Source organism: Panthera onca, chromosome E1 (genome assembly GCF_046562875.1).
Source record: "Panthera onca isolate mPanOnc1 chromosome E1, mPanOnc1 haplotype 2, whole genome shotgun sequence".
Taxonomy (NCBI): Eukaryota; Metazoa; Chordata; class Mammalia; order Carnivora; family Felidae; genus Panthera; species Panthera onca.
The window spans coordinates 55155895-55177902 of record NC_138352.1 but is presented as its reverse complement, the minus strand read 5'-3'; the positions used below and the strand labels follow the sequence as shown (position 1 = coordinate 55177902).

The following is a 22008-nucleotide window of genomic DNA, read 5'->3' as shown; positions in this document are numbered from 1 at the left end:
TGATCAGAGAAATGACTTAACTGGCCATCCACTTGTAGAACCCAGGGTGAGAAGGAGTCAGTGTATTCCACAGTTTCTCCTCCAGCAGGAGACAGCAGGCTGGCCTTTATATTCAGGTCACTGAACCTGGGCAAATCTTGTCCATTCCCCTTCTCATCTCCCCTCTTTGAGGAGCAAGGAAGGGATAGAGAGGTAACAGTTCCTCCTGTCATGATATGACAGACCTCTGTTCAGCGTCTTACAGCATCTCCAAACATCTAAGGAGTCCTCATTTAATTTCATTCTCCCTCATCCTCCCAGTAATCCCAAGTGACAAAGACACCACAGTATGGGCAACCCCATTTTACAGAAGGGTAGTGACTTTTCCAGGGCCACACAACCAGAAATAGCCTGAGCCAAATTGACACTAGAGTTTTGTTTTGTTTTGTTTTGTTTTTTTAAACTTACCTCTATGCCCAATGTGGGGCTGGAACTCACAACCCTGACATAGAGTCACATGCTTTACCGACTGAGCCAGCCAGGCACCCTAACACCAGAATGCTTGCTAGAATCCCCTAGTCCTCTTCTCTCCATAGGTAGTGGTGGGTGGGGTCCAGGCCTTGGATATTTGTCCCCAAATCAAGGATGAAGGGGGGAGCAATTCTAGGTCAAAAGTCACTAGATCTGATTTTAGCTACTTTCCTCTCTCAACTCCGCATTTCTTCCTACCCTTTCCTCTCTTTTCCAAGGAGCAGGGACCTTGCCTTCTGGAAGGTCTGGGGGGATTCTAGGGACTAGGGCAGAAAGACCGCTGGGTCTCTGGGATTTCTTGTTGTCTGTGATGGGGACTCCCTTTGGACATCCTTCTCACCCCAGCCTCAGTCTCGGGTTGGCTGACCGGCGGGCCGTCACGGTCCTGTCGGAGGGAGTGGGCCCTTCCGGTTTGGTTCAAGTCAGTCTAGGCCCACACCGGGGAGAAAGGGGTTAACGCCAGGTCCCAGGATCAAAGGGATCGGGAAGTTCCGGCGGCCCCCACTGGAGTGGAATGGGCAGACCTGCTAAGTGAGAGTGGTTTGGGACGGAAACGGGGGGCCGTGTCAATCCGCGCTTCACCTCCATCAGCGCTTGGCATCCACTGGTAAACCGCCCCCCCCCCCCCCCCCCCCCCGCCCCAAGGCAGGGTTTCACTCCTCCCTCCACCCCTGTACCCAGAGTGAGCCACCTTCTCCCCGGGCCGGTCAGAGGCCGGCGGTCACCCCCTCCCGGAGCCAGGAGGGGCGTGCCTCCCTCCGGCTGCCCTCCCATTGTCTGTGCGGAGCCTGCTGAGGGGCTGCGAGGGGCGGGGCCGGGGCGGGCGGAGGGAGGGAGGGCGGAGGGAAGGAGGGGCAGGTGGGAGCGGAGGGGGCGGGGGGAGATGCTGAGGCTTCAGGGGCGGAGGAGGCGGCGGCGGCAGAGGAGAGAGCGGGAGGAGGGACGGGAGGCTGGAACAGGGCAGCCGAAGGCCGGGCCAGGTGGCTGGAGCGGGTGCCGGCCGCGCTGCGCTGCTCTCGGTTCCGACGGCCTCTTTCATGCGCTGAGGGCGCCCGGCTGGGCCGGGCCGGCGGCCGGAGGGGAGGCTCCTCTCCATGGTCCAGAAGACCAGCATGTCCCGGAGCCCTTACCCACCCTCCCAGGAGATCCCCATGGAGGTCTTCGACCCCAGCCCGCAGGTGAGGTGTGGTGGCCGGGCCCGAGGGCAGGGGGGCCGCTCCCGCGGACCTTGTGGGGTCGGCTCGAGGGACGCCGGGGAAGAAGGAGTTATGTGCCCGGCGAGGAGGGGCGAGGGGCGCCTGCGCGCCCCCAGTCCCTGCGGGTTAATGATTGATGGGCGCTTGGCCCGGAGTTGGGCTGCGGTTTGGCGGAGCGGGGAGGGGGCGATCGGGCCTCTTGTCACCCTCGCCTCGGCTCCCCCGCGTCAGGGTCTCTGCTGCTTGGGTACCGGCTCCATGGGTTGAGAGTGGGGGTGCTGGCGGGGCAGCCGAGGGTTGAGGGAGGCTGGAGAGCGAGCTCAGGCAAAGGGGGCGACGCAGAGCACGCTCAGGGGCGCCAGGCGGGGGTGGGTGGGGCGGGGGAGGCACCGGGTGATGGCCGAGGCGATGGTCAGGGCGGTGCCAGCAGGCCTTCGGAGCCGCAGACACTGGCCTTAGAGGGTGGGGAAGGGGCCAGCCCTGGGCTAGACCCCCCCATCCTGGCACCTCAGCTACATCCTTCTTTTGGACCAGCTTCCTTACCCCAACACCCACGTTATCTTTCCTACTCCACCCCCCTCCCCTCCCCAGCCTTAGAAAACGCCTCCAAAGTTTGGAAAGTTGGATGGATGCCAACTCACTGTCCTGGAGGGGAAGACGCTGTGTTACCTGGGTGGTGGGGGGTGTCTGCCGCCCCACCCCTACTCACACTTACCTGCAACCTGGGTTATCCCCAGGAAGGGGCATTCTTGGGTGTGGTGTGTGCCCGTGGAGTGACCAGCAGTATCTGGGCTGGCTGGTTAGGGTCTGGGGTGGTCGTTCCAAGGGATTTCTCTGGGACCAGGCCATTCTCTAATCTGGCGACACTCCAAGGCTAGGATACCATTAACTCTTTTCTTGCCAGTGGAGAGCAACTGTAACCACCATGATAATGTGGTTGATGGGCATGGCGGTGGGGGGGAGCAGGTTAGACCTAAAAATACCTCCCTTCTCCACCCCAGGCCCCTTGGAGCCTGGAGGCAGCTGACTGGAGCCTTCCTTTCAGCTGTCCCTTGTCTCTCTGGGTGCCACTCCCTTTTCCCATCCTGGGGTGGTGGTGGTGGTGGTGTGAAACAGAGTCTGGGGCTCACTGAAGGATCCTCTTAAGTTTGTAGGGATCCTCAATCCTAGAGGTTGGGTATTTGTCTGGTTTGAGAGAAGGGGATGGGAGGGAGGATTTTTGAAGGGTTCCCAGGTACCCTTCTCTCCCATTTATCCATGCTCCTTGTACTCAGGCCTAAGGAACCAGAGCCCCTAATGTGATCATATCTAATCTAGCTTCTTTGGCAAAGAAACTCTAGGATTGACAGTGGGGGTAAGGGCTTGGAGGGCCTGAACCCTCAATCATCCCGCCCTACTTTGGAATGGCCTGGGGCCACGTGTGTATATGAGTTAAGGAGGGTAAGGAAGCAGCCCCCTTTACAGGAGGCCTGGAAATACCTGAATGTGTGGCCGATCGAGAGAGGTCAGACAGGGTCCACTCCACCCAAGCCAGGAGCCCAGCCAGTGAGACTGAGCCAGCCTACCCCAGGAAACAGTGGGGGTTGTGTCCCAGGCTTGTCTTGGGGCAGGGCCAAGGGGCATTGAACTCGATGCAGCCTGGTGGGGACCGTGGGGACGGGGCATAGGCAGTGGCAGCCAGGGGTTAAACAGTGGAAGCTTGATCCCTTTCCCCAAGGGGAGGGGTGTGACCACTGATTGTGAGGAGGGGGCTGAGGAAAGTCCTGCGGGGTCGGGTTGAGGGCTGCCCACTGGAGTGGGTTGGGGTTAGATGTTTCCTTTCTAAATACAGTTCCATGCCCTCCCCCAGCCCCCTCCCCGGAAATCTAGTTTGGGGTCTCCCAGGGCCGAGAGCTGCCACTCCCCTCCCCACTCTGCGGAAAAATGAAGGCAAGATTCGGTCACAGGAAGAGCTAAGCTGGGCCTGGGTTGGCGATTCCTCTTCTCCCTGGGGGCTACAGGCATACTCGGCCCCCCTGCTCCAGCTAAGGGGGAAAGGGAGGGGGACTCTCCCCAGCTCTCTCTGCCCCCCTAACACTGCAGGCAGCCTCTCCCTTCCCAGGAGGCCTCTGCAGCCTGCCCAGCATCTTAATTAGCTTTGCTGCCTAATGAGCCTCCAGCTTCTCAGCGCCTCCCCGTTCCCAGCCTCTCTGGCTTGGTTTGGGGGTTTCCGTGTGTGCTTCCTGGGGCTCTCTTGCACTGTCCCCCACCCCAGGGCTGTGGTCTGGGCCTTCCCTCCCCTTAGGGCTGTACCATCTCAGGAAGAAGATGGGGGGAAGGGTTGTTCAGATCAGGGGCTGATATTCCCAAGGCTTGGCTGTAGCTCTGGGCTTGATGGGATGAGGGTTGGGAAAGGCCCTTTCTGATTCCACTCTTGTCCCTTCCTGGCTTCTCCAGGGCAAATACAGCAAGAGGAAAGGGCGGTTCAAAAGGTCGGATGGGAGCACGTCCTCGGATACGACATCCAACAGTTTTGTCCGCCAGGTAATGGGGAGGCTGGGCTGAGAGAAAGGAGGTGGCTGGTTGGTGGAGACCAGCATTAGTGAGCTGGATCTGAGGCTTTCTCCAGGCACCCACCCCCATGTCATTTGTCACCTGCCTGGAACCACCGGATCACCCTTACCTCCATGACCTCTGCATATACTGTCAGCTGCACCCACTCCCTCAGCCCCCGCCCCGCCCCTCCCCCAGCTCCAGGCACCAGCCCCTGCTGCCTGCCTGCGTCATCTCTTTCAGGGACAGCCTGCCTCCTTCTAGCTTGCTTCGGGCTGTCACCCACTCCCCCTGCCGGCTGTCTGCTTCCATGTCCTCCCCCAGAATCTGTGACAGCGTGGGGTAGAAGCAGAGCCTAAGAAACGTAGAGCCAGGTCATCTGGGTCCCTGGAGCCCCGGGTAGGTAAGGGTCAGGGAAAGGCCCACGGCATGCCCAGCTATGACTGGTCTTTAATATGCAGAAAGTGTGTTGGTGGTGGTGAGGGCAGGAGGGAGTTGGTTTCAGAGAGCAGCACCCCTGAGCGAAGGGAGATAAGTGGATAGCTTTCTGGGGTCTTCTGTTCTCAGTCAGGAAGATGCCATTCTCCTCTGTGTTCTCACTCTCAACCCCAGGCCATCTCAGGCTCAGGGAGAGGCAGCCAGAGAGGCATGTGGTTGCTATGACTACAGAGCATCTCAACAAAGCCTGGTACCCAAAAAAGGCGAGAGAGGCTTGGGATCAGACAAGGAAAGGGAGTGTGCCAAAGAGGAAACGGGCAGGGCATATGAGGGCAGAGGACAGTAGGGAGGTCAGCCCCCCTTGGGCTGGAGAGAGAGAGAGGTGCCACGCAGATCCACCACAGATTGGAGTGAGCTCTTCTTTTTGATTCTTCTCTCTCCACGACGGTTGGCACCTGTGAGCTCAGGCCTGACTTGAGAGGGTCAGACAGGGAGCCCTCCATCCCAGCATCTTCCAAGTACACAGACGGATAAGAAGTCCTTTCTTCAGTCTTTTCCGCGTTCCTCCTGTTGCAGGGCTGGACTAGGGCCAGGGCTAGGAGGAATGACACCGTGCTCGGTGTGACGCCTCTTGACAGAGAAGGGCCTTGGTTCCTTCACTGTTTGCCACCACAGGGGATCAGACCCCAGCCTCTAATCCTTCCTCCTCTCAGCTCCCTCTCTCTGACCCCCAGTAGGTGGCGGGGAGTGGGGGAGCAGGCCTTGCCACATCTCTGAGCTAAATATACCCTAGCAGTTTGCACATGTAGCAACTTGCTTGTAACCTGAGCCCCCCGGGGGAACGGGCAGTTTGGGCCACCCCCTAGGCCAGCAGGGCCAGGCACTGAGGGCGCCGGGATGGAGGCGCCCAGCCGGACCCTCGTAGTGGTGAGCTAGGGATGGGGTAGGGATGGGTGGGAGCAGCCCCAAAGGGAAAGCTGGTGGGGGGGTGGTGCTCACTCCAGCCTGTCTCCTTGTCTCCTCACCATTCCTGCTCCTGCTCCTTGTCTCTGTGCGCGCATGTCTGTGTGTGTGCGTGTGTGCGTATGTGTGTTAGGATCAGTAAATGTCTCTCAGTCACTCTGTCTCTGGGTCTGTTTCTCTGGCTCTCTGGGCATCTGTCTCCCTGACCCTGAGTACTCCCCTCAGGAGGGGTGGAGAGTGGAGGATTAGCTGGTTTTCGCTCTCCTTCCTTTTTGTCTCTCTTCTTTTGTAAATTTTACACCCAAATTAGGTAGCATATAGTGCAACAATAATTTCGGGAGTAGATTCCTTAATGTCCCTTACCCATTTAGCCCATCCCGCCTCCCACAACCCCTCCAGTAACCCTCTGTTTGTTCTCCTTTTTTTTTTTTAATTTTTTTTTTTTTAACGTTTATTTATTTTTGAGACAGAGAGAGACAGAGCATGAACGGGGGAGGGTCAGAGAGAGGGAGACACAGAATCTGAAACAGGCTCCAGGCTCTGAGCTGTCAGCACAGAGCCTGATGCGGGGCTCGAACTCACGGACGGCGAGATCATGACCTGAGCCGAAGTCGGCCGCTTAACCGACTGAACCACCCAGGCGCCCCTGTTCTCCATATTTAAGAGTCTCATGTTTTGTCCCCCTCCTTGTTTTTATATTCTTTTTGCTTCCCTTCCCTTACGTTCGTCTGTTTTATATCGTGAAGTCCTCATATGAGTGAAGTCCCATGATTTTTGCCTTTCTCTGACTAATTTCGCTTGGCATAATACCCTCCACTTCCATCCACGTCGTTGCAAATGGCAAGGTTTCATTCTTTTTGATTGCCGAGTAATACTCCATTGTATATATACCACACCTTCTTTATCCACTCATCCATCGATGGACATTTGGGCTCTTTCCATACTTTGGCTATTGTTGATCCTTCTTGTCTCTTTTCTACCTTCCATTAGCGTCTCCACCCCCACCCCGATCTTGGTGCCTTCACCGAGTCTCCCATTGTTGTGCTCTGGCTGCTCAAGGAATGGGCAACCTCACTAGCTAATGACCAGGTCCTTCTGGGGGAGGTGGGACTTCGTTTTTTCTCTTTCCTAGGTCCCCTCCTTACCAAGCTAATGGGCATTCCTGGCCAAGTGACCCTTTCATGGCCTCAGGAAAGAACCGTCACGTGTCTGCAGTCCTGCTCTTTCCCCACATCACCTCCTGCCCCTGTAGCAACACCACCACTTCCCAGTCACACAAATTCACACCTCCTGGATCCTGCCCTCACGTGCCACACATCGTCAGGGACACTGACGCCTAGGGCGCTCCCCTGTTTGCGCTCATGTGCCCCTCTATGCATTCAGTCATGTATATTCAGCACATACCATAGAATGCACCCTTCTAAACACATTTGAAGTTGCACATCCAAGCACGCCTGTGAATAAGCATGTTCATTGACACTTTGGGTCTGGACAGGTTACATGTCTCACACATGTGCCCGCATCCCTGACAGAGTTTCTTGTGCTCTGGGATGGTCAGTGTGGTCAAGGCCAGCTTCCTGGCCTAGCCAGACTTCTGGGCCTGCCTTACCCCGAGCAGCCAGCAGCCCTAGTATTGGAGAGAGGGCCTGCCCCCTGTCCTGCTCTTAACTTGCCTCTTTTGCCTGCACTACCCCAGGAATCTTGGGTTCTCTTTTGTATCTCGTGAGAGCCTGAGGGTTGGGGCTTCTCTGATTCTGGCCGGAGAAGTAGGATTCTATCTTCCCTCACCATTGAGCAGAAGATAGCAAAAGTTTTGGCGGCCCCGTCATGCAGAGCAAGAGCAGGCTGCCCTCTGCCCACAGTGCAGAGACCTCAGGCCTAAGCTGGTGGCTACTGTCCCTGGAAGGACTCAGTGGGCCTCTGCTGAGTCTATCTCAGCTGGTGCTGGGGGCAGGGGAGGGAAGGAGGAACTGGGAGCGGAGACTCGTCCCCTGGCACTCCTCCCCTGCGCTGTGCCCCTATCAGGTTCCCACCCCTCCCTGGGCCCCAAGCAGCTGTCCTTGGATCTGCCTTAACCCCCTGCTTGCTGCTGTCACCCTTCCTAGGGCCACACTTTCCCCAGGGGCCTGCAAATCTCAGTCCCTGGCTTCTCTCATCTAATGCCACCTTTTCCTAGCCCCTGTGGCATCACGCTGGGCTGGCTGGGGCTTGAGGCATCCATGATAGGTGGCTGGTACCTCTGTGCCTTCCGAGGCCCAGGAACTGGGAGGCAGTGTTGGCCCTGAGCTGGCCCTGTATCTGTTTTCAGGGCTCAGCGGAGTCCTACACCAGCCGTCCATCGGACTCTGATGTGTCTCTGGAGGAGGACCGGGAAGCCTTAAGGAAGGAGGCAGAACGCCAGGCATTAGCCCAGCTCGAGAAAGCCAAGGTGAGAAATACAGAATCAGGGGGCTGTCCTGGCATTATTTCTCTTACCCCCAGGCCTTAGAGATGGCCTGGATAGACCCAGGGTCAAGTCTTGTCCCAGCCACTTCTTAGCTGGTGTACCCCAGGGCCTTGACATGCCTCTGTCTTACAGCTGTAAAATGTGGGCTATAAAACTTGCCTTTTTATATAGTATAATAAGAGCCTGATAGTGTTTCTACACGTAATAAGAACTTGAGACTTTCTACTTCTTTCTGGAGTCATACTTCCTGGGCTAACTCTTCTTAGCTGTGTGATCTTAGGCAAGCCACTTAACCTTTCTGAACTTTAGTCTCATTCACTAAAATACAGATGATAATAGTAGTTAGCTTCTTTTTTGTTTTTTAAAAGATTTTAGTATTTTTCTTTTAAGTAATCCCTACACCCAATGTGGGGCTTGAACTCACAACCCCGAGAACAAGAGTCACACACTCCACTGACCGAGCTTGCCGGAAGCCCCTAGTAGTTAACTTCCTAAGGTTTTTGTGATACATAAGTGAGGTAATGCTTGTAAAGCATGTAACACGATGCCTGGAGCAGTAAATGATAGCTACTGTCATTATATTATTATTACTAAGATTTTTCTGGGTGTCATTCTGGGCTAATACCTACTGTCCCCCGTGGCCCCCTCCATCCTGAGAAGGCTGAAGTCAATTTTTATTTTTTTATTGTGAACTTTAACATACATACAGGAACACTACTGAAACCACTCGGTATACATTTTAGCGATCAACCAAACAAACCTCCGCATCATGCCCCCACCTCCCCCCGGCACATTACATTGTGGTTTAACCCTCTGGTTGTTATCCTTCCCGTGCACCTCCTCTAGACCAAGCCGGTGGCATTTGCTGTGAGGACAAATGTCGGCTACAACCCGTCTCCGGGGGATGAGGTGCCGGTGCAGGGAGTGGCCATCACCTTCGAGCCCAAGGACTTCCTGCACATCAAAGAGGTGGAGAGAGCACTTGGTATCTGGAAGGAGGGCAGGGGGGTGGGTACCAGGAGATGGGCAGCCGGAGCTCCGAGCCAAGCAGAGCTTGGCGGAATCCGCTGTGTGACCTTAGACAAATCTCTTCACGTCTCTGAGCCTCTAATTTTCCCTGGTAAAATGGGGCGGCGATGCCCAGGTCACACAGTTGTTGAGAGGGTTTGTGACGAGGTCTGGAGGTAGAGAGGCGGCATGCAGGCACACGTAGGGGTCAGCATTTACTCCTCTCCCTGCCGTTCGAGGGTAGGGCGGGCACGTGGTGGGACAGGGATGTGCTGGGGGTAGGGTGGTCCACGGCACAGGCAGAGCCAGGGGCCGGCTCTTTGAAGGTGCCGCCTCCTGGGCAGGGTTGGCGGGTCCAGTAGCTGCTGGCTCGCCACTCCAATCTCCCTCTTGGTCTCTCCCACCCCACCCGCTGTTGTTTGCAGAAATACAATAATGACTGGTGGATTGGGCGACTGGTGAAGGAGGGCTGTGAGGTTGGCTTCATCCCCAGCCCCGTCAAACTGGACAGCCTGCGCCTTCTGCAGGAACAGAAGCTGCGCCAGAACCGCCTCAGCTCCAGGTGTCTAGCTGGGGACCGCAGAGAGGCCATCCAGCTGGGACTAGGCCTCGAGGGTCGATCCACTGCCCTGAGCGCACAGAGCTGCCTCTGGCATCACCAGTGGGGCTGGAGGGTCTCCAGGGGAGTGGGGGGCAGGCGGCACGGGAGAGAACAAGGCTCCCCCACCCTGACGCCCACCCCTCCGCTCACAGCTCCATTTGCCTCTCTGCCCACACAGCAAATCAGGTGACAACTCCAGCTCCAGCCTGGGAGACGTGGTGACTGGCACCCGCCGCCCCACGCCCCCTGCCAGTGGTAAGAGCCGTTGCCACCTTAGGGAACGGGGCCGGGGGGAGGCCGTTGGGAGGAGCTCCTCGGTGGGGTGGTCTCCCATCGCCTGTCCTCTCTTCTCCCTGCAGTAGGGGGCACCCCAGTCCCGAGTCCTCCAAATACACCCAGCGGTACCCCCTCTGTGAAGAGTAGGGTACCCCCCCCCCCAGCTGGGCCCATCCGCGCCCATTCTCTCATGTCTCTCCTTCCCATTTCTTTGGTAGCTCCGTCTCTCTGCCTCCCTCCCCCACCCCACCCCCATTCATTTCTCCTAGCTCTGTTCCATTCACCTCTTCTTCTCTCTTTTTTCCCCATCCCATCCCTGCCTTCTGTACTGTGTCTCCATGTCCATCCCACTCCTCCCCACCTCGCCTCCCTCCTCTCTCCTGACTGCGGTCCAGGTAATGAAATGACTAACTTAGCCTTTGAACTAGACCCCCTAGAGCTAGAGGACGAGGAGGCAGAGCTCGGGGAGCAGAGCGGCTCTGCCAAGACTAGTGTTAGCAGTGTCACCACCCCGCCACCCCATGGCAAACGCATCCCCTTCTTCAAGAAGGTAATTCTTGCTGGGCCCTGGCAAGGGGGCGAGGGGTCAGGGCCCAGCTCTGGGGCAGGAGGAGGGGACCAGGATGGATTCAGATGCGGTACCAGCCTGATTCTGTGGGGAGCAGGGCCTCCTGCCAAGGAGCAGGGAGCGGGTGGGGAATGGGCACAGCGGGCTCCACACACAACCCCACTCTGGCCCACCCCCCAGGAAGGGACGGTTCTTGCAGCTGAAACACCCCTGCTCTTGGCAGGCGGTACCCCCTGACCCCACCACCACTGGAATCAGGGTTCAGTGCTAATGAAACCTGGCCTCATCCCTCGCTAGCACTGGGATATTCCATGTCCTCGCCCCTGCATGCGAAGGAGACACTGGGATGGTGACCCTTCTTTGTCCTCTGTGGACTCTGTGGGTCTAGTGTGGGCACATGAGGGTCTCCTGGCTGCATAGCAGGACGGTTAAAGGAACCTTTAAAATGGGAAGGTTCCTGGACTGCATTAGGGGTAGGAGATGGGCACCAAATTTGGGGCTGTCACCCTTCCCAGCTCTTTCCCAAGACCCAGAAAGGGGAAGGGTATGTCTGAATATTCCCAAATCCGCTGGATTGACTGTCAGCCCTCCCAGCCCTGATTTAGGGCCATCTCTGGCTCCCCCTTGGCATGGGGTCCCGTCCCCTCTCTCTGGCTCTGTCTGTCACTAACACGCATGCCCTGTTATCTCTCCTCGTCTGCCCGCTCTCCCTCCCTCTCTTGTCCTGGTTCCTTCCTTGCCCTCTGCCCCTGCCTGGGTGCCCTTCCCTCTCTCCCCCACCTCCCCACTCTTGGCAATCTCTGGACCCAGCCAAACAGAAGCAGAAGTCGGTGAGTATCACAGCTTTCTGTGTCCCCCTCCCCACCTCCTGGGATGAGCTAGTGGGACCTTCTAACACCCATTCTTGTGCCCTCCCCACCTCTCCCCCGCCCCACCCTTCTCTCACCCTCCCTGATTCTCCTTGGCCATCCCTCCCCATCCCACCTCAATCCTCACATCTGGGCTCTGGGACCTGGGGGAGGAAAGAATGCATGGGGGAGCCTGGAGGCTGGGGAAGAGGGGCTAATGTCATCCCCACTCTGGGCTTTCCCTTCCCTGCTTCCCCCTCAGACAGAGCATGTGCCCCCCTATGACGTGGTACCTTCCATGAGGCCCATCATCCTGGTGGGACCGTCGCTCAAGGGCTATGAGGTAGGAGCCCCTAGAGGGGAGTGGACCCAGAGGGGCCCAGACCTCCAGAGAGATGCTACAGAGTTTCATACCCCAGACAGATCTCCTGGAAAGGCCCAGATTCCCAGGGTATCTCCCCAGAGGGCTACAGACCTACAGGCCCAGAGGGGCCTGACCCACAGGGAGACCCATTCAGAAGTATCTGGTTCCCCCCTCCCAAGACCGCCCCCCCCCCCCCGAGAAGGGTCCCCCCCAGAGATACCACCTAGAAGAACCTTTGGAATCAGAGATCCCATTGGAAGCTCCTCACACCCAGAAAGAATTCCCCCACCCCCCCTTAGAGGCCCATTTATCTCAGGAATTTGAGAAGAAAATAGAATGTGAGGGTGTAAATACTCAGCAGCCCACCCACACCTGACTTCTTCCCCCCCAACCCCCAACCTCAGGTTACAGATATGATGCAGAAAGCTTTATTTGACTTCTTGAAGCATCGATTTGATGGCAGGTAAGACCCCACTCTCACTCTAGTCCTGTGCTGCTGGGGATGGGCAGGGTGGCTTGAATGATGATTCTGGGACTCTTGGACTGAGGTCTAGGACTTGGAGCCTTGGGAGTGGGCAGCGGATTCTAGCCCATCCTGACCCCTCAATCCCCCTGTCCCATCCCTCAGGATCTCCATCACTCGTGTGACGGCGGACATTTCCCTGGCTAAGCGCTCAGTCCTCAACAACCCTAGCAAACACATCATCATTGAGCGCTCCAACACACGCTCCAGCCTGGGTGAGCCCACCCTGCGACCCCCCTTCCGGGCCCAGACCTGGGAAGGGAGGGAGGTGGGGGGGCATCTCCAGAAGTGTTCTATTGCCCACCGTCTCTTGGGGAGGCTCCCCTACATGCCCCCTTCCCCATGACTCCATGTCTCCCAGCTGAGGTTCAGAGCGAGATCGAGCGAATCTTTGAGCTGGCCCGGACCCTTCAGTTGGTGGCTCTGGATGCTGACACCATCAACCACCCAGCCCAGCTCTCCAAGACCTCACTGGCCCCCATCATTGTTTACATCAAGATTACTTCTCCAAAGGTGGGTGTGGGAGCCTAACCTTAGTGGGGACAGCAGTGCTCTGGAGTCGGGTGGCCTATGTTTAAATCTCAGCAACTGCTTATTAATTCTGTGACTGAATCTCCCCGAGCCTTATTTGCCTGCTCGGTAAAACTCCATCAAATGGACATGGTGAAGATTGAACCTAATGTGAATGCTTAGCACTTAGCAAAGTGTCTGGTATAATGTGCTTCCTCATGTATTAGCTAGTATAAATATCATTAATAGGGTCATGCAGGCCAGTCCCCTGTCTCCACTCTGGTTGACCTCCCATCCTTGGTGGAGGAAACTGAAAGAATTCTGTGCTTTTTGTTGCAGTGCCACCCAACTGCTTGGCAGTTGGGAGGTCTTTACTGTCATTTGATTTTGTCCCTTTTTGCTGCACTGTCCTCAGTTGGACCTTGATAGAGATGAATCAGTAGGAAGGCTAATTTACTTATTTTTCCTACTACAGCTCTGTGAGTTTTTCCTCCTAGATGTTAGTGGGGGTTTGAGAAACGTGGAGGGCGAGTTCAGGTGCAGTATTTGAAGTTAGAAGATAGCACTGGGTTCAAGTCTTTATTAATTAATTCATTAATTAAATTTTGTTGTTTGGTTGTTGTTGTTGTTGTTGTTGTTTATTGAGCTTGGGATCTCTGGGGGATTTATTTAGCCTCTGAGCCTCAGTTTCTTCACCTATAAAATGGGAATTAAAAACCCTCCCTTGTTATCGTTGAGAGGATTTCAGGTGATAATGTAAAGAGCCCAGAGTTCTGTCTGATTCATGATGACAACCAAGGGCGGTAACTCTTATTTCGTGATGCTACCCAGTTCCTTAACCCTAACCTTTCTGAGTCCTCAGTTTCTGATGAGCTAAAAGGGAATGATAGGATTTAAGTACTTCCTGGGTGGTTGAAAGGATCAAATGAAATATGGATACAAAAACACTTTGTGAGCTAGAAAGTAACAGATGCTTCAATTTCTCCCACTGGGCACTGAGGTTGAGGGTGGGGACTCTGGAGCCAGAATGCCCAGAGTTTACCAGCGTTGCTGCTCCCCAGCTCTGTGCTCCTTTGGCAAACCCCCTAACTCCTCTGTGCCCGTTTCCTCGCCTGCAAAGTAGGGATCCTCAAATGGTGGTGGTGAGGATTGCATAAGTGAATTAACCAGGCAAAGTGCCTGGTACCTACCAAGTTCTACGGCTATTACTTTTTTATTTTTCTTTTTTTAAGATTTTTTGTTTTGAGATAATTCCAAGTCTAGAGAAAAGCTGCCAGAATAGTACAAGAACTGCCATTCTTTTGACTGCCCTTCACTCAGATTCACTCATTTTTTAACAGCTTTATTGAGATAATTCCCACACCATTCAATTCAGCCATTTAAAGTATATTATTCAATTTTCTTCAGATTCACTAATTTTGGACACTTTGCCACACTTACTTTATCCTTCTGTATATATGTATTATGTTATATGTATATATATTTTTTCTGGACCATTTGAAAGTAAATTGCGGATATCATGTCTTTATTCCTAAATACCTCATCATGTATGTCTTAGCAGCGAGGATGTTAATTTATATAACCATAGTACAGTTGCCAAATTCAGGAAATATTATATTTTAAAATGTTTATTTATTTTTAAATGCTAATTTTTTAATTTTATTTTTGAGAGACAGAGGGAGAGAGACAGAGAGCGAGCGAGCACGGGTGGGGGAGGGGCAGAGAGAGAGGGAGACACAGAATCCAAAGCAGGCTCCAGCCTCCCAGCTGTCAGCACAGAGCCCGAGGCGGGGCTCGAACCCACGAACCATGAGATCATGACCTGAGCCGAAGTCGGACACTCAACCGACTGAGCCACCCAGGCGCCCAAATGTTTATTTTTAAGAGAGAGAGTGCGCATGCATGAGTGGGGGTAGGGGCAGAGAGAGAGGGGGACAGAGGATCTGAAGCAGGCTCTACGCTGACAACAGAGAGCCCCTGACAGCAGAGAGCCTGATACCGGGCTCGAACTCGAGAACTGTGAGATCATGACCTGAGCCAAAGTCGAACACTTAACTGACTGAGCCACCCAGGCGCCCCAAGAAATATTTTAAAACAGTCTATCATTTTTCATCAGTTGTCTCAATAATGCCTTTTTTGGCAATTTCCCCCTCAACCCAGGATCATGTGTTGCATTTAGTTGCTTTATCTCTTTAGCATTCTTTTTTTTTTTTTTTTTAACGTTTATTTATTTTTGAGACAGAGAGAGAGACAGAGCATGAACGGGGAAGGGGCAGAGAGAGGGGGAGACACAGAATCGGAAGCAGGCTCCAGGCTCTGAGCCGTCAGCCCAGAGCCCGACCCCGGGCTCGAACTCACGGACCGCGAGATCGTGACCTGGCTGAAGTCGGACGCTTAACCGACTGCGCCACCCAGGCGCCCCAACACCGACATCTTTAAAGAGTACAGATCACTGATTTAGTAGACTGTTCCTCAGTATGGGTTTGCTTGATATTTCATTGTGATGAGGTTCAGATTTTGCATTTTTGGTGGGAATAGCACCAGAGCGATGTGTCTCTGTTGTGTAATTGGTGATGTTAACTTTGATCCTTTAGTTAAGGCTGTGGCTTTATGTTTACTATTATTTACCATTATCACTGGTAAACATTATCGTTATTGAGATGAGAGTAGCAATCGTGGCTCCCTAATGGGATTATTGTCCGGACAAAATGAATTGACCACGAAAGCACAACATGGTGCCTGTGTAGAGCAAGTGTCCCATAAAGGCTGGCTGCTGCTGTTAACGTGGAGACGTCTGCCTGGAGAATGAAGCTATGAAGAAGGTTAGAGGGTTCAGGAAGGAGAATCACCCCCTTTCAAATAGCCACTTCCCAGGAGAGCCTGGGCATTGTGGTAGGACAGACACGGGGCAGGGGAGGTCATTTCTGAAGACGTGGCCAGGGCTGAGAGTCCTCTAACATCCCCCCGGCTCTGACACACTGGGGCCAACCAGGACCTGCCTCTCTGATAGGATGTGTTGTGGGGTCCCTCTAGCTCCTCTTCTCTCCTCCCAAACCAGGTACTTCAGAGGCTCATCAAGTCCCGAGGGAAGTCTCAGTCCAAACACCTCAATGTCCAAATAGCGGCCTCAGAGAAGCTGGCACAGTGTCCCCCGGTGAGTGCTCAGACCCAGGGAAAGGGAAAGGGGGACATTGGGGTTGTCCTGTTTCCTCTGGCCTGCGTCAGAGACAGAGTGACCAAGAGCACCAGGGTGGGGTCTGTTAGAGTGCCCTGGTCTTGAGGGGAAAAGGGTGCTGGACCCCGGAAGCACCACTTCTCTGTGGGGAGACAGGCCCCTCTTCCAGCTTTGGTTGCCTTCTACCTAGAATGAGAGAGTCGGACTATTCTGGGTGCCAAGACCTTTGGTAGTTCTGACAATGTATGTATCTGAGAGTCCTCCTCTTCCTGGACATCCAGAGGTTTCTTTTTAACTTTGTCCTTCAACCCTTTGACTCCACCCACTGCACCCAGGCCACACCCCTCACCCCCTTGGTCACGCCCAGCTCATCCCAGCCCTGCCCCCTAACCCCGCCTCCACAGGAAATGTTTGACATCATCCTGGACGAGAACCAATTGGAGGATGCCTGCGAGCACTTGGCCGAATACTTGGAAGCCTATTGGAAGGCCACACACCCGCCCAGCAGCACTCCGCCCAATCCGCTGCTGAACCGCACCATGGCTACTGCAGCTCTGGCCGCCAGCCCCGCCCCTGTCTCCAACCTCCAGGTACAGGTGCTCACCTCACTCAGGAGAAATCTCAGCTTCTGGGGCGGGCTGGACGCCTCGCAGAGGGCCAGGTCGGTGCCCCAGCAGCAGGAGCACGCCATGTAGGCGTCCCATCCATCTCCCCTCCTGCCCAAGGCTCGGGACTGGAGCTCAGGGAACATGGGGAAGGAAGGGAAGAGCTTTATTTTGTAAAAAATGTGGTGAGTGGCAGCTTCTGGTGTCTGTGGTTTTTGATGGGTTTGGGGCTGGCTCGTGGTGCCTCCCTGGGCCTGGTCCCATAGGACTGTATCTGCTGCCCTAGGGGATTTTGGATATGAGGCCTGACTGGGGCCTTATGAGACAATTGACTAGGAAGAAAACATAAGGAAGACTGGTATTTTCATTCACTGGACTCCACACTCATTTTATTTTTATTTTTATTTAGTTTTTAAAGTAATCTCTGCACCCAGTGTAGGGCTAGAGCTCACGACCCCCAAGATGAAGAGTCACATGCTCTACCAACTGACCCAGCCAGGTGCCCCCACACCCATTTTAGACCCCACAGAAGTCACAGCATTTTAGACCCAATAGAGCTAGGGCCCTCAGACCCAGGGAATCCCACGGAGCAGGGCCATTAAACCCAAAGAGACTGTCCCCTCTCCCAGAGCCCTAATCCCAGGAGTTTCCTCAGAGGGGCCCCAGAATGAAGTATCTTCTATGAGTTGATGCCATACCTCCCATCCTTCTCCCGGTGAAACACATTCCAGGGAAGGCCCTCCTGTGGGTGCCCTGCCCTGGCTCAGCCTCCTCCCATGGGAGCTGCTTCCCATCTCTGAGCTCGCACCACTGTTTGGTTCTAGATTAGAGCCAGGAGAAAGCCAAGAAATCATTCTAAGACCATTGCTTTTCAAATTTGTTTTCAGTAACAGCCCATTTGTTCATTGCAACTTACAAGGAGCCTCAGTATATAAAGTGTCCTTGCTCTACTCGGAGAGAGCTGGTGGCTTAGCTTCCATTTCACCTCCTCAGGGACCCCTGAAGCACTTTTGTGCCCTTCCCACTCCACCCTCGGTCTCCAGGGAACAGCTTAGAAACTGCTGGTCTAATCCCTATCACACCACCACAGAGAAACTGAGCCGTAGAGAGGAGAGTCATTTGCTCAGGGTCATACAGCTTGAAGTGGCAGGGGATGGGACCAGAACCCAGGCCTTCTTGCACCTCACCCAACCACCTCCATCAGATCACCTTCACGTGGCATTTGGTGCTGAGGATGTTGGGCCACCTCATTGTCTCTACTGGGGGATAGAGACCCATTGGCTTTCTCCAGCCTGCTGCTTCGATCTTTGCTGGGGGTACACGGGAATCTCATCAACCTTGGAAACTTTGTTCTCTGACTAGGGACTGGCTAGGGGAAAGCGTAGGGGTTCTGGAAGCCTGCGGTTGGGGTCTGGTTTGGGCTGAAGGAGCTGGGGTTAGTGAGCTCTGAGCTGAAATTCCCTTAGTGTATTTGGAAAACTGGGGCAGTGACTAACCCAATCAACCACTAACAAGTGGCGATACTAATGAGCTGTTAATGATGATTTAGCCCAAGACAGCATTAATGACGTGCATTGAGGAAGCAATGACAAATTGTTCGTGGGCTCTCTACCATGGTTACCGGAAAAGTTCATGCCTCCTCACGTCTTATGAATGTTGGGTGCCTCCGTCCCAATAGAGGAGCAAATGCCCTGAGGTCTGTCCTCTGGCTGGGCTGTAGAGCCGTTTGCCTGACTGCCCATCCCTTAGAGCCAGTACCCACCTCCTGTAGCCAGGCTGTGTATCTTGGTGCCATTACTAACCTGCCTTGCTTTGTTGTGTCTCTTTCACCCCTGCCTGATCTGCATGGTGTGTGCTGTCCGTCTGCTAACCAGGGACCCTACCTTGCTTCCGGGGACCAGTCGCTGGAACGGGCCACCGGGGAGCACGCCAGCGTGCACGAGTACCCGGGGGAGCTGGGCCAGCCCCCAGGCCTTTATCCCAGCAGCCACCCACCAGGCCGGGCGGGCACCCTTCGGGCACTGTCTCGCCAAGACACGTTTGATGCCGACACCTCTGGCAACCGAAACTCTGCCTACACGGAGCTGGGAGACTCATGTGTGGACATGGAAACTGACCCCTCAGAGGGCCCAGGGCTTGGAGACCCTGCAGGGGGCAGCACCCCACCAGCCCGGCAGGGATCCTGGGAGGATGAGGAAGAAGACTGTGAAGAGGAGCTGACCGACAACCGGAACCGCGGCCGGAATAAGGCCCGCTACTGCGCAGAGGGTGGGGGTCCAGTTTTGGGGCGCAACAAGAATGAGCTGGAAGGCTGGGGGCGAGGTGTCTACATCCGCTGAGAAGCAGGGGCCACACAGTGGGGGGAAGGGCTCTGAGCCCGGGGGAGGGGCGGGACAGAGGGACTCACCACAGGGATGTATCTTTCCTCCAGGGGGCGCTGTCTCCCACCTTTCAGATGCCTTTGCTCGATTTTTGGGGTTTCTTTGGTGGTAGCATCCCACCTCCTGGGATAACTTTAAGCCCCAACTGTAGGTTTTTCACTTACCTGCTGTGGATGGATAGGGGGATGCCCACCTTTCTGCAGTGTCCCCTTTTCCCCACATCAGGGGGCTCTCTCCCCTCACTCCCAGAGAAAAGGTGCACTTCCTTAACTCTTTCTACTTGGGGCTCTAAATAAGGGTCCTACATGGGGTAGCCCTTTCTTTCCCCAACCTGGAGTATTTGGGAAGGGTGGGGGGCTTTTCCTGGAGAGGGAGACCACAGACTCTTTCCCACGAGGGCTCTCTTCCCCAAACCCCAGGTCCAGAGTCCTTCACCGTGCCCACCCCTTCCCCAGCTTCCTGGCAGCGTTGTCTGGTGGGTGGAAGCTATGGAACGGAAGCCCCATGGGGAGCTTGTCTTGGGGAGGGGTCTGGGTAGAAGGGGACAGGCATCAGATGTAGTGCCCTCTGCCTGCCCAGGACCTAGACCCCTGAGGAGTGGGCAGCCCAAGACACTGCTACCCACCCCACCACTTCCATGCCTCAGCCTTCGCCTACCCCAGGAATGAGCTTTGCCTACAACATCCTTTGCCTACTGCCGTCTGAAGAGGGGGGCCCCTCTGCGTCTGAGCCCCCCACCCTGTTTCACCTGGGTGTGGCACCCATGGAACACTCTAGTCCGCCTCATTTTGAAACCAAAAAACTGCTCCTTCACTCTCACCCGGAGGCCCCAGGGGAGAGGCCCTGGGGGTGGGTGCCCAAGAGGCGATCACCACCCCAGCGGTTGCCTCGGGACCTCGGATCTCCCCTGGGGGGCTTGGCTGCTGCTGCTGCTGCTCTGGATTTGCCTCTTGGGACCCTGTCCTTTACCCATGTCCACTCCCTCTAGGAGAGGTCTTGGTACCCCCTCTGCCCTGGAGTGTCCCTCTGCCTAGCATCCCTACAGCCCAGCAGCCCTGCCCCTCTCCAGCACCCAGCTGGGCCAGAGAGAGCCGATTGTGCCAACGAGGACTGGGCCCTGCCCGGCTGCCCGCCTCAGGGATGGGCACCTCATGCCTGTCTCGCCACCTCCTGTGCCAATGTTGTCCCACCCCCCCACCTGGGGTGGGGTGCAGCTTCCACTTACTGGTTAGAAGACACCACTGCCCGACCTTCCTCCCTCCCTGTCTGGTGTCCTGTGCCCCCACCTGTCTGTCTGTTTGTCTGTACTCCCCTAGAAGTATTTTGCCACATATAAAACCGCCGTCCTGTCCTTTGCAGCTGCCTCCCGAGCCTGCTTTTTTTGTTCCTGCCACACGGCGGCCAGCCGGGCATGTGGGAGTTGCCCACATGCAGGGGGAGAGGTAGAGGTGGGCGCAGGAAGCTGTGCCCCAAGTTGTTTACTCAGCAGGAGAGATGGTACTTTGTTTTGTGGCTCTGATGCATTATGATCAAGCTTGATGGGAGCAGTGTGGCCAGTTTCACCTTCCCATTCAAGCCAGCCCCAAGTCTTAACCTGTTTCCCTGTAAGTAGAGCCAGGAAAAATGGAAACCTGAGGTGGAGAAATGGGGTGTCACGGGCACTATTCAGTGGGTAAGATCCAGACCCACTGGCACGATGTCTTAAGGGCATGTGCTCGTTCTTCTGCTCCTGTGGCCTCTACTGCTTCCCAACACCTGAGAGAGAGCGGCTGAGTTCCTACCAGCTCCCTCATCCACTGATGCCCCGCTAGCCAGCTTTGGGAGAGGGGAAGAGGTCTACTTGGGGGGCGGGGGAGAGAGAACGGAGACTCCCCCAGCCCCAGCCTGAGAACATCAAGAGTGACAGTCAGCAGGTGACATTACCAGCTGGCAGGATGTGGACCTCTGACCGTTGTGACTGCTCTCACCTGTGTCTCCCTCACATGGCACTCGCCATGGCATTTCTCCATTCTCTTGGTTCTTGTTTCTGGGATGGTGGACCTGGGGAACTAGAGCTCCTGGGTCTCTCATCTGAATGCTTCTGCCCAAAGTGTGTGTGTGTGTGTGTGTGTGTGTGTGTGTGTGTGTGTGTAGGGCAACAGACATCTAGGCCTTTCAGGTGAGAGGTTAACAGACCCAAGTGGCTGGCCCAACGTCCCTGGGAGTTGATGGCAAAGACCGCTGGGATTGGATTCCAGTCTCTGCCTCCCAGCCTAGCTCTCACCCCACTGCCTTTCAATGGAATCAATCCTTTACTCCTTTCTGAACATTTATTGAGCACCTACCAAGTACCAGGCCCAAGTCTGAAAGGGAGCTGCAGACAATTCAGGACATTATGATGAGCTCTCTGCTGTGAGAAGCACTGGGTTCTATGGGAAGCTGGAAGAAGGGTAATGCCCTTAACCTGGGGAGGACAGGAGAGGCTTCTCAGAGGAGGTGAGGCTCGAGTGGAATCTAGAAGGCTGGTTAGGAGTTAGCCTGGGGGGAAGTGTTCAAGGCAGAGGAAGCGGGTGGCATGCGTGGCATCTTCTTGGCACTTCACAGGCAAAGTGTGCTTTCAAGGTGATGGTCAGAGAGGGGTCAGCAGGACCAGGTCATGGGGGCCTTGAGTCATGTTAAGGAGTTTGGACTTTGTCCTGAAGCTAGTGTGCAGAAAGTGAAGGATTGTAAGTAGCAATGGCCAAGTTGCCTTGGTTGCAGTTTGGAGCATAAATTGGAGGGCCTGCCCTGGAAACGGCTGCAATACTCCAGGTAAGAGGCGGGGGGCGGGGTTGCAATGGGCCACAACAGTGGAATGGGAAAGGAGGCGGTGGCTGCCTCCATCTAGCAGGGAGAATCAAGAGCTCTCCAATCTGGCTCTTGGAGGTGGCCAGAGAGAGGGAGGGAGGCAGGAGGGAGGCATCACGGGGTGACTCTGGGTGATGGTCTTTCCAGACATAGAGGAAGCAGGTGGAAGAACCAGGTTAGAGACAGAAATGATGTCTAGCTTTGGACAAGGTGGGTTTATGGTGCCTGCGGGAGGATG

The 22008-nt window shown here is 55.2% G+C and overlaps 1 protein-coding gene across 4 annotated transcripts; it reads left to right on the top strand.

Annotated features, from left to right (window-relative positions):
* The first annotated feature begins 1385 nt into the window (after positions 1–1385).
* On the top strand, positions 1386–20302 carry CACNB1 (calcium voltage-gated channel auxiliary subunit beta 1). 4 transcript variants are annotated; one of them, XM_078437200.2, is made up of 14 exons: positions 1386–1688; positions 4143–4229; positions 7948–8067; positions 8932–9054; positions 9519–9655; positions 9873–9949; positions 11349–11368; positions 11649–11729; positions 12155–12213; positions 12379–12488; positions 12635–12786; positions 15842–15937; positions 16363–16548; positions 18438–20302. In XM_078437200.2, the coding sequence occupies exons 1-14, from the start codon at positions 1605–1607 to the stop codon at positions 18900–18902; spliced, it is 1797 nt and encodes a 598-aa protein (XP_078293326.1). In that variant the 5' UTR covers positions 1386–1604; the 3' UTR covers positions 18903–20302. The 4 variants fall into 4 exon arrangements, with proteins under 4 accessions (XP_078293326.1, XP_078293324.1, XP_078293328.1 ...); XM_078437198.2 differs by lacking the exon at positions 11349–11368 and adding an exon at positions 10366–10520; XM_078437202.2 differs by lacking the exons at positions 11349–11368; positions 18438–20302 and adding an exon at positions 10366–10520 and having other exon boundaries at positions 1388–1688; positions 16363–16758.
* Positions 20303–22008: the final 1706 nt, after the last annotated feature.